At 33.5% G+C, this 13183-nt stretch overlaps 1 protein-coding gene across 1 annotated transcript in view; it reads left to right on the top strand.

Annotated features, from left to right (window-relative positions):
- LOC114326855 (alpha-N-acetylgalactosaminidase) overlaps nt 1–13183 on the top strand; it is a 362570-nt gene that overhangs the window by 284390 nt on the left and 64997 nt on the right. Inside the window, exon 6 of the mRNA XM_028275311.2 lies at nt 8187–8384. Coding sequence (XP_028131112.1) covers nt 8187–8384 — 198 coding nt within the window. The remainder of the gene's footprint in view (nt 1–8186; nt 8385–13183) is intronic.

Genomic DNA, 13183 nt, shown 5'->3' on the forward strand with positions numbered 1-13183 from the left:
TAAACCTCCTGGATGGCATCGCGCTAAACCTCTACCGCGACTTACCTGCTCTGTTCTCTTCCATTCACTACAATGTGTTTGTTTTACATGGATATCGACATCGACCGCGACCTCCACCTCCACCTTCACCGCGACCCACTTGTTCTGTTCTTACCCTTAGGAATCTTAAGAACTTAGCATCAGAAAAGTACTTGAGAATGACCAGTAAAACCCTACGCTTGACAGTTGGTTTTTTAACTGGCCATTGTCAACTAAGCAAACACCTCCACACACTGGAGCTAGTAGGGATACCTCTGTACAGGAAGTGTGAACCAGATGACGAGACGGTCGAGCATGTCCTATGTGAATCTCCGGAGTTATCGTCAATACTAGAGTATGCGCTCGGCGAGCCTTCCCTTACACCTGCCGACATAGGCGAGATGTCCCCTGATGATTTGTCTACCTTCCTGGAAATGTCAGGATGGACAATGCGCTAAGGACGACAACCTCCTGGGAGGGTGCACAATGGGTCAATGTCAATTGTGGCCTAAATGCTGAGGCACTTGATTTGGACTAAAACGAGGTATATAAGTTTCTTTCTTACATTTTATCAACTGAAAACCTTTTATATAAAAGGTAGAATTGTTGAATGATGATCTGTAAAACAAGTTTCTGCTTCTGTATTTGGATCAGTTATTATTCTGATAACAGCACTTCTTATATAAGAGGAGTAGATGATCGTGTATACTGCAGTTAGATAGAAACTTTGTTGGCTACCAGCATGGCTATTCTAACTTTATTGACTATCTATCTACTCAGCCCTAAACATCCAACTTTGAATATTATAGACAGACCCCTCTTCCTTCTTACATACCTCTCTATCTTGGGTAATTTGCGTCCATCTTGATCCGGCATGTTTCTTACAGGTTACTGTATCGTATACAAGGTTATTTGAATGAATCAAAAATGCCAATAACTTGGGATACAAAAAATTAGTAGGTAGCTAAATCTTGCGACAGATTTTATTACTCCTTAATTTGTACTGGATTTAGATATTTCAGTTCGTTTAGAGAGCGCAACAAGCACCCCTACCGAACGGTTTCAAAACTCGTTAGTTCTTCATCAGAGAATGTATAACCAAACTGAAATAACCCAGAGGCTAGTCATCTGGGTTATTTTACTTTGATTTAGAGATAGCAACTATGGACATACATTTATTATTTGGAAATGAATTTAAGTTGGTTAGGGCCATGAATGAAGAGTACAACTGCTGATCAATTTAATGCTTCCACCTCCGTTTTTGTATTTTTTTGCTTTTTATTTATTTCAGTATCTACCTATGTATGTATGTGCGTGCATAAGTATTATATGTGCGCACATGTACGTAATGTTATTATATTTGGAATATTGAAGCAAACAGTAATTTATTATCTATCGTGGCTGAATTGATCAAGTAATCCAAAGCCAATAAGGAAAAGAAACTATGGATCCTGTGTATAGTTACTATCTATGCATGTTATTGTTATTAGGATTCAGGTTGGACTGTTCCTTGCATTATTTTTAAAATTGCATGTGAGGAAACTAAATCTATCAAGTAGCGGTGTAGGGGAAATATTCTTCCTGATGTGTAGAATCACCCTATAAATATTCTACACAAAATACCGTAATGTTTGTCATGCAACAAAGAAATTGAAAATATATAACAGTACATAGTTTACTCTATTGTTGTCGTACGCCGGACTCCTTACTTCCTTCATACATTATGCATCAGTTGTAAAAATCTTGTTTGTATATTATGCTAATGTGCGAAATAAAATTGAAAGTTGATGGACGTGATACTCTGTAATGATATTAGTGAAATCGTTTTAATGTTTTCATTAATTAATATTTTGATGTATAAACAACAAATAAATATTTGTATATCTTACAGTACAGCAAATAATGATGTTTTTAATGAAGGTAAAAACTAAGATAAATAAAATTAAATTTCATTCTTCTCTGATTATTTTTTGGCAATTATCATGATTTGATATTTATAAGTAAATAAAAACTCAAAGTTTCTGTAATGTGTATATTAGTGACTGATAAGTTTTTGTTGATAGTAATTTAGATATATTAATTTGGAACTTAAATTCGTTGATTTTGGTTTGTAGTTTATAAGAGGATAAAAATATTGATGTTGTTAATGAGTTACTTATAGAAAAACTGGATGTTTTAAATTATTTCAATTATTGTTTTAAGTTATTTGGTTTGTCAAAAATGTATGAAAAGAATTTACTACGGTATAGTGGAAATAAAATAGGTGTAAAAAAATATATATTAAATAATAAATATAATATGATTAGGATTTGATATCAGGGGACAACTCAATTCATGACAGGGATTCACATAAACTTTCAGAATTGTAGGGGACTTAACACGAAAACTGCGGAATTCTATGAAAATTGCTTGGAAGGTAATTATGATGTAGTAGTAGCTGTAGAAACATGGCTTCGGGAGGATATGGTTGATGGAGAACTAATTGATATAAATGTATTTAACTTATTGAGATCTGACAGAAACCAGGAGATTTCTGGCAAAACTAAGGGAGGAGGAGTATTAATGGTAATAAAAAAGGAGCATAAGATTTTAAAAGTAACACAACATTGTTCATCTTTTGAAATTTTGGTTGCGGATTTAAAAATTAATAACAAATTAAGTATAAAATTAATTGGAGTGTATATTCCACCAGATTGTAAATTACATGACTATGCGAATTGCTTCGAATTGTTACAAACACATATTACTGATATTAATAACACGTTTATTTTTGGCGACTTCAATATTGCAGAAATTAAAGGAACCGAAAATCTAGATTTTACTAATGGAAGTGCTAAGTTTAAAAGTATGATTGAGTTTTTAAATTTTAATTCATTTTTGCTTTATAACAATGTAAAAAACTGGCAGGGCAAAACTTTAGATCAAGTAGTAGCATCTGCAGATAATATAAATAGTTGTAAGATATGTCAAGAGCAGTTACCGTTAGTAAAGGAAGATAGATTACATCCATCTCTGGAAATTCAACTTTCATTTACAGTATCAAGTTTTAGACAAACAGATAAGTTAGTTGGTAATAGATTTAATTTTAAAAAAGCAAATTTTGATTTGATGTGTGATTTGATGAGAAATATGACGTGGGAAGCTGTAACAGAGGAAATAGAGGTAGATAAAGCTCTAGATATCTTTTACTCAAAAGTACTTAATATATTTGAAGGATCTGTACCACAATATAATATTTACAAGAATTATTCTAATTTTCCGAAATGGTTTACGCCTGATATCAAAAAGTTGCTCAAACAAAAAAATAATTTTAGAAAGTTAAGACATGTTTCAATTTATTTTAACAATCAATTTATAGAGACCAGAAAAAAACTGAAATCATTAATTAACATAGAGCACAGGAAATATATACGGCAAATTGAGGAAAATATAGAAAATGAGTTTAACAATTTCTGGAATTTCATTAATAATAAGAATTCTAAGTCTAATCAAACAGAAATATTTTATTTTGGGGGTAAAGAAATAAATCAGAGTGATACTGCTAATGAGTTTGCGAAATATTTTGAATCTGTTTATTCTACCGACATTTCTAGCTATAACACTAATTTTACAAATATTGTTAGTAATAACAATGTTTTGAATTTACCATCAATAACAAGCGTAGATTATGATAATGCAGTCAAAAAGCTGAAACCAAAGAAAGCTGCCGGTATAGATGGCATCCCCCCGTATATTTTAAAGGCATGCCAAGAGTGGTTAAAGTTACCATTATTACATATTTTTAATCTAATAATAACTTATTCAAAATTTCCAGAAAAATGGAAACTATCTTCAATTACTCCAATATTTAAGGCAGGTAACAAAAGAGATATTGAAAATTATAGAGGAGTCGCTATTATGTGTGCTCCATCAAAAATTTTCGAACAAATATTGCATGCTCATGTATATAATCACGTCAAAAATAGTATTAATGATCATCAACATGGTTTTATGTCGGGTCGCTCGATAAACACAAGTTTTATTTCATTCACCGAGTCTGCAAACAATGCGTTAGAAAAACAATTGCAATTGGATGTAGTGTATACGGATTTCGAAAAAGCCTTTGATAAAGTAAAACACGATGTTCTTTTAAGAAAGTTATGTAATTTTGGCTTATCTGATAATCTAATAAAGTTATTTAAAAGTTATTTGCAGAATAGGAGTTTTGTTGTAAAACACAATGGAAATACTTCTGGTAAATTTAAGGCTAACTCGGGAGTACCACAAGGGTCTAATCTTGGACCACTTTTGTTCTTAATGTTTATAAATGATTTAGCAAACGTCATCCAGTATTCAGATTACTTATTATTTGCAGATGATTTTAAGTTATTCAAAATAATTCAAACTGTTAGGGATTGCGTAATGATTCAAAGGGATATTGAGAACATTTTATTATGGGGTGACAATAATAAGATCAAATTCAATATAAATAAGTGCTACGTTATGTCTATTACCCGTAAAAGAGAACCAATAGTATTTGATTATTTAATAGGACTGAATGTTTTAAAAAGGACCAGTGAGGTCAAGGATTTGGGTTTGATTTATAATAATCAACTGTCATTTGCTACACATATTGGTAAAGCTGCAAAACGAGCGAACCGTATGCTGGGTTTTATATGTCGACAAACTTGCGATTTTACTAGTATTAAGGGTATAAAAATATTATATAATACTTTAGTTAGACCAATATTAGAATTTGGTTCCATTATTTGGGGACAACAACCTCAAGTACATTTAGAGGCACTAGAAAAAGTTCAGAATAAGTTTCTTCGTTATTTGTATTTCAAAAAACATCATCGATGGCCTGATTATGGAACCATAAGATCAACCATGCTAAGGGAAGAATTTGAAGTTTTGTCTTTGACTAGTAGGCGCAAATTTGTAATGGCAATGATTTTATATAAAATAATTAATAATATTTCAGGTACAATTGATTTACGAATGCGGATACCATTTAATGTTCCTCGAAAAGCAACGAGATATCAGTTGTTGTTTGGAAAAATAAGAACATCTGTTTGCTCTCCTCTAGAGGCCATGTTGAAACTAGCGAACAATATAAATTTAGTAAAAAATATTGATTTTACAATGTCAGTTGGTTGCTATAGACATATAGTGCAAGAGCACTTTAAACTAGTAGATGGATAATAGATATCATTAGTCTAGCTGTTTTTGTGTTAAAGTCTTCTATATCTGCCTATCAATAGTTGTGCTAATGACTGTATATATTAGTTATATTTGTTATATAAAGTTTATGATTATAACTGTCCATGTAAAAAGGTTTTAGGACCTGTTTGGATTTTTATAAATAAATAAATAAATAAGTAGACACAGGCATATCTGGCATATTTTGCATAAATTTCATATAATATTTTTACAAGAAATTGCATGCATCTGCATATTTTTATATAAAAAAAGTGTATAATGCCAATATTTTCTGAGTGTGTCAACATTTTCTCGAAATTGTTCACTCAAATTTCCCGAGTATTAAAATGTGTTTCTTTGAATTATTTTGAGCGTCTTCTTTTCATGAGCATTTTTCAGTGCGTCACAAATGATAGAATTAAAGGTATTGTCCTTTTCATGAGCATTTTTCAGTGCGTAACAAATGATAAGAAAAAGGGTAAGTCCGTGATAATACACATTTATGACATTTATTCTAACATGACATTTTAGTTAAATCTGACAGTTGTCACATTTTATTTTCAATTTGGAATAAAAACAAATCAAATGTGTTTCTTGCATTTATAAAATGGTATTTTCTTTGATTTGTATAGTCTTATAAATTATACAGATTATATTTGTAATATTATTATCTAATTTAAAAAAAAAATATTTTTTTATTATGGCGCCATCTATCGACAACTAGAATAACTAGAATAAATGTTGCAAATGTCTGTAATCACGGACGTGTCTTTATTTCTGTCACATACAATTTAATGCGTTAGAAAGAAATCGAAAAACTGTGACGCACTGAAAGATGATCATGGGAAAAAGAATAAGTCCGTGATAATATACATTTATAACATTTATTCTAACATGACATTTTAGTTAAATCTGACAGTTGTCACATTTTATTTGCAATTTGGCATAGAAACAAATCAATTGTGTTTATTGCATTTATAAAATGGTATTTTCTTTGATTTGTATCGTCTTATAAATTGCACAGATGATATTCGTAGATATATTATATAATTTGTAAATATTTTTTTTTCGATTAGAGCGCCATCTATTGACAACTAGAATAAATGTTATAAATGTCTGTAATCACAGACGTGCCTTTTTTCTGTCACATACAATTTAATGCGTTAGAAAGAAATCGAAAAACTGTGACGCACTGAAAGATGGCTATGAGAAAAAGATACCTATTGTTGTAATAAAAGATTTTAGGTTTTTTAAACGCTTTTCTTTAGTTCAATCGTTTGAGTCAAATCTTTGGACGTTAATTTGACTGCCGTTTCTTCAATGCAAATGACTAAAAAATTGCAGACATATGCATTCGCGGGAACAATACACGAATAGTAAATAATTTTTTTTTTGTTTATTAATTGTTTAAATAAAAAACGATTTTACCGGAAAATACTTAAATTCTCTTGTTTTTTTATAATGAAAAAACTTGAAACTTTTACAGATTGTAGCTAATTATATGAACTATACATAATTGCACTTTTTACATTAATTGTTTACGTTATACTTCATTAATAAACAATAAAGTGCGAAAACCGTTTATTCGATGAAGACGCGCCACGCTTTTCTTTAACGAATGTGTTAGATTTTTTCAATTTTTTTTATTTTTTGCTTTTTAGTTGATTTTTTTATAATACCTATATTTAGTTTTATCATATTTTTTTATTTTTATTTTAAACAATAAGAATATACCTATAATCTGCATGATTACTCAGCATTTTTTCTTTAAGGCTGTGGTCTCCAGTAAACTCCGTAGGTTACGTACAGCGTCAAGTCAAACGTTGCATAGAGCCTTTGTCAGTCACCGGCAGCTTCACGTAGTTAATACAAAACAGGCCATGATTATCAATAAACACCGGAGGTCGCGTCCAGGGTCAGCTATCGTCACCAATACAGCGGAACCCCGATAAGTCGGCCCCCGATAACCCGGAAGTCCGGCTAAGCCGGACCGACTTTCATCAGACAAAACAAACATTTTTTCACTTTGACTGAATTTTTTACCAAGAAACACACAATACTGTATACAACTGTACGTAATTTAGATGTACTGTGCATGTGTATTTCATGTTTTTGCAATTATAATGTGTATTTGTTTATTATTTGTATGTATTTTACTAATTTTTACCATATTGGCTGGCTAACCCGGATTTTCGATAACCCGGATCGGCCGCGGTCCCGATTAATCCGAGTTATCGAGGTTCCACTGTACATGCTGTAGATTGGGTACAGCGTTTGTCGATCGCCGCGCCGGCAACATTACGATCGTTTTCGTTATCAGTTAAGTGCGATATTTCAACTCGTCTTGTTATTTTTTACTTCCTACTTGTTTTACTCATTTCGCTGGGTTAAAACCTGTACCAGCCGTAAGTTGCAATGCTTGAAAATAACTAAGACGCTACTTCCAACATTTGAAGTCACTCATAGCAGGTAGACACTGCGTTCGACATCCAATAGAGACCGCATTTATTGGAGACCACAGCCTAACCTAATTTTCCTAAAATTGTCTTGTGAAATGCCCACTTCTTTGTTGTGGCTGTACCTACAGTACATCACTGATTCTGCTTCTCACTAACTACTTACGTCATCAACTACTCTTCACGTCATCTGGCGACTTTCTTAATTTAATTTGGAACAGACTTAAAGATCTGTACGTGAATCGTCATTCCGAACATATCAAGAAGCACCTAGAACTTAGAAAACCTATACCAAACTCTTGTTGGTTAAGGTTGATATATGTCCGCTGTAGTACCTATATGAAGTCTCTTGAATAATTCCGAAATACTTGTAATACATACAGGGGCAGGTAGAGGTGATATGAATATTTCTCTTCGTATGTTCTTTGCACATTATTTTATACTTGTGTTTAAAGTAAAAAAATTCTATCTTTTCACAATATACATGTTATGACTCTTTTAATTTTCTACATTACATTTTTTTTGTTTCAGCTCATCATCGGTAATTTCGGGCTTAGTTATGAACAGAGCAAGACTCAGATGGCCATCTGGGCCATCTTGGCAGCTCCGCTTCTAATGTCAGTAGATTTAAGGACTATAAGGCCAGAGTACAAAGCCATATTACAAAATAGGAAAATTATAGCAGTAGATCAAGATCCACTAGGGATACAAGGAAGAAGAATATATAAAGTAAGTATCAGCATCATTTATTTGACTTTAAAAAATGTCTTCTTCTTCCTGCTTCCTTAATAGGCTCGCGCCTGTTCCATCTTCGGATGCCTCCTTATCAGATATCCAGGTTGTCACTCCATCTTTTCATTGGCCTTCCTATACTCCTTGGGGTGGTTGGTGATCTTTCTCGTGATATCTTTACCAGTCTTCCTTCTCCCATTCTGCTAATATGGCTATACCATTCTTTTTTTCTTTTCAGTGGCCAGTAATTTATATTCTCTACATTACAGCTTTGCCTGAGGTCTGTGCTACGTTGTCTATCCCATAATGATTTTCCTGTGATATCTCGGACTATTTTCATTTCACACGTTTCCATCAGTATTTTTGTCCTTGTGGTGTCAGGTCTTGTTTCCGCAGTGTAAGTCATAATAATTGGCCTAACTACTGTCCTATAGATCTTGGCCTTTGTTTCTGTCCGTAGATGTATGTTGCGCCAGATATTCTGTTTAAGACATCCTGCTATTCTGTTGGCTTTGCTTATTTGTTGGGCAACTTCCGCTTCTGTTTTTCCATAACTGTGCATTAGCACTCCCAGGTAGCTGCTACTTCTTTCTTGCTGAATTATTTTACTGTCCGCTTTCAGCTTGCACCTTATTGGATCTTTAGAGATTACCATACTTTTTATTTTATTTGGTGACATTATCATGTTGAATGTTAAACTTTCTTGCTGTTATATTAAATTGATATAAAAGTCTCTGAAGGTCATCTTCACGTCTGCCTCTTTCCACTGGTATCGGCTCTGTTAGTTTGCTGTTAATTCTGGCCTGTATATTATTCCGGCTGTATAATATGTTTTCGATAGTCTTGATAATATCTGACGGTATGTTTCGTTTATATAACAGGTGAATTACGTCATTCAGCTCTAGTAAGCCGGGACGTTGTATTCTAGTGATTTTTACATGACTTGCCTGACGACAAAAACTGCATCGTTACAGGATTGTCCATATCGTTGGTGATTTTTGTGGTTATGACTTGTGTGGTCAATTTCAGAGCGGTACTAAGCAGATTTATTCGTCTGTAGTTTTCGGGTAGGGTAGTTTTCGCCTACCGTTTTATCACCCTTTTTAAACATATAAACTGTCAATTTATTGAATTTATTTGTACCCCGCACAAACCTTATGGAAATTAGGTCCCAGTGGATTTTGTTCATACTTTGGGAAAATACTCTTTGAAGCATGCTGATAAAAAGTTATCATGGGCACAACTCAATCGCATGAAGGATTTTCAAGATATAGAGGCACAAACTCGGAAAATTATAAGATTCACTGGGTATTCCAATTCCCTGAGTTACTGGTTATCTGGCAACATGTAGAAATTTGGATTAAATAAAAGTACTAGTAGTCTAGGATTTGTTTCTGGCTATCCAATGGCGACCTTTACTTTGACCTTGACCTTCAACGGACGTCATCTTCTAGAGTTTCGATGGTTTTCGTCATTAAATTGATATAAACAGATTACTCATGGGTTTTTGGGATCGCTTAACACGAATATGCCATCAGAATTGACCTCCGGAGCACGTGGTGGCCAGGTCCACTGCAAGGGACGTCATCTTCTACAGTTTCGATGGTTTTCGGCATTTAATTGATGCAAATGAATTACTGGAGGGTTTTTTGAGGTCGCTAAACACGAATATGCCACCAGAACCGACTCCCGGAGCACCTGGTTTCCAAGGTCAGTGAAAGGCGCTCCTGGAGTTTCGAGGGTCTTTGGCACTACATTAATTCAAACGGATTAGTTATAGGTTTTTGGGGTTGCTGAACACGAATACGTGATCAGCACATACACAGGAGCACCTGGTGCCTAAGACAGGTTATCTTCTGGAGTTAAAAACCTAACAGTAATCCATTTGATTCCTCCGAAACTCCAGAAGATAACCTGTCTAAGGCACCAGGTGCTCCTGTGTCTGTCCTGATCACGTATTCGTGTTCAGCAACCCAAAAAATCTATAACTAATCCGTTTGCACTAATGTAGTACCAAAGACCCTCGAAACTTCAGGAGCCCCTTTCATTGACCTTGGAAACCAGGTGCTCCGGGAGTCGGTTCTGGTGGCATATTTGTATTTAGCGACCTCAAAAAACCCTCCAGTAATTCATTTGCATCAATTAAATGCCGAAAACCATCGAAACTCTAGAAGATGACGTCCCCTGCAGTGGCCCTGGCCATCACATCCTCCGGAGGTCAATTCTGATGGCATATTCGTGTTTAGAGATCCCAAAAACCCATGAGTAATCTGTTTATATAAATTTAATACCGAAAACCCTCGAAACTCTAGAAGATGACGTCCATTTAAGGTCAAGGTCAAGGTAAAGGTCGCCATTGGATAGCCAGGAAAAATCCTAGACTACTAGTACTTTTCTTTGATCCAATCTTCTACATGTTTCCAGATAACCAGTAACTCAGGGAATTGGAATACCCAGTAAATCTTATAATTTTCCGAGTTTGTGCCTCTATATCTTGAAAATCCTTCATACGATTGAGTTGTGCCCATAAGAACTTTTTACCAGGATGCTTCAAAAAGTATTTTCCCAAAGTATGAACGAAATCCACTGGGACCTAATTTCCATAAGGTTTGTGCGGGGTACTATGAAGCACTTTATGTCTTTGTCCAACATAGAGACAGTTTCGAACGTTGGACTACAAAAACTTCCCATTCATTTTGTGGTACAGAAATTTAAATTGATTTTTTACCCTTTCAATAAACACTCATGCAAAAATCAGAGTGCTATTTATCATCGACATAATTCCTGTGATTTGATATGTTCTACGTGTCGGACTGGTTAAAATGCCCAACATTTTTGGTGGACCAACAGTTTTTCATATACACTCACCGACACAAAATTCCGCCACCCAAAATTTTTGATTAAGTTTGACAATTTATATCTTTATTATTTTGTACTCCGATTTTCAAGATTCTTGCACCAGTTTGTAGGTATACCCTATTCCACGAACATACGACTGTGGTGGATTATCTCGAATATTTTACTGTGCAAATTATGAAGAACGAAAGTAAATTGCAAAATACATTGTTGTTTATTGGAGCAATTATTAGAGCTATTTAATTTTGCACTTCTTATGTTGCGCACTAAAATATTCGTTGTCGCGATAATCCAAGACAGTCGTATATTCGTGGAATAGCCCAAACATGTATTGATGTCGTTTTTTATTATTCCGGTAACAAAATTTTTTTGCTTAGATGGCATTATACGGGGGTGAATGGAAAGGTTGTATTTTCTCCTAATTTTAAAAAATTCTGCGGAAAAAATGGATAACTGATTTTGTTTCATAGTCCTGTCATATTATCTCGGAGGCATTACTAAAATTTTGTTTTTTGAATTATCAGAATATCTCTTTTCTTGTAAGATCTGTACCATTTTTTGTAAATAAAAACACTGATTGACTCATAAAATAGATGTTGGATTGATAAAATTAAAATGGCCCGCCTGCAGCCCAGATCTCAATCCTATTGATTTTTTATGGGATGAATAAATAAAAGCTATTCGCCGTCATCCTAGGCCTCCATAGAATTTGGTACAGTTATGGCCCTGGTGGAGGAATATCGGGTTATTCCCCAGGCAAAGATAACACATATTTATTCGATGACAAACAGATTGCGAGCAGTAGTTTCTGCAAGAGGTGGACATACGCGCTATTGAATTGTTTTGTTTTGTTGTCAATTTTGTTTTCTTTTGTTAATTTTAGTGCGTTAAGTATTTTTAATTAAAAACCTTCAAAGCAGTGTTTTTATTTACAGTGTTTTTATTACAAGAAAAGAGATATTCGGATAATTTAAAAAACAAAACCTTAGGAATACCTCCAGGATAATACAAAAGGAGTATGAAACAAAATCAGCCACCAAATTTTTCCACAGAATTTTTGAAGTTATACTTCTTTACACGCGATATGAGGGTGAATTTTTATATGTTAAAACCTACGATCCGGGCGCATGCGCATTATAACTTTGTTCTGATTGGATGTTAAAATGACATGTCAAAAATTATTCAATATGGCGGCTGTGGCGCAGCTGTGGTTTCATAGAGAAATAAAAAGATTGTTGTTTTTATTTCTCTATGTGTGGTTTGATTATTTATGGTTGTTGCGTTTTGAAATTTGTGGGAAAATAAACAACAAACAAAAGTTAGTTAATAGTTATACTGTCTTTTTAAACAGTTTTCATATATATTTTTGGACTTTTGGACAAGGAAAACTCATTCTAATTTGGTAAGTAGATTTTATTATAATCATATTGTAATTATACATTTGGATTAGGTTGGAATAAATTTATTTTCTCAAGAATGGGGATTTTAGAGAGAAATCCGAAATTAGATCCGATTTTTATTTTTAAATTATGATTTTTTGGCGTAGATTTATTTATCTAGTAGGTATGTAATGCTTTGATTTACATAATTAATTTGATTACCAACAAAAGTTCTACCAATATTCATCTAATATATTGTTTTCTTACTGCTTTGTCATATTTTAATATTTTCTTCCACAAAAATCAAACTACATAATTTGATTAGGTAAATTCAGAACAAATGTCTAACAGTAAAACGTTCAGTTGCCCTATTTTTCCACATGACAAATAATGTGTAATTGGATGAGTGAGTCTAGGCTTCGATTACGAATCAAAGCGTCCCCAAATTCGCGGGTTCGAATCCCGATGCAAGTTTTTATTTTTTTATTTTTTTATGCATTTTATGATTGTAAGTATATTTGTTATATAATTTTTTTCAGAAAATGCGTATTTAAAATTTTT

This window comes from Diabrotica virgifera, chromosome 5 (assembly GCF_917563875.1).
Source record: "Diabrotica virgifera virgifera chromosome 5, PGI_DIABVI_V3a".
Taxonomy (NCBI): domain Eukaryota; kingdom Metazoa; phylum Arthropoda; class Insecta; order Coleoptera; family Chrysomelidae; genus Diabrotica; species Diabrotica virgifera.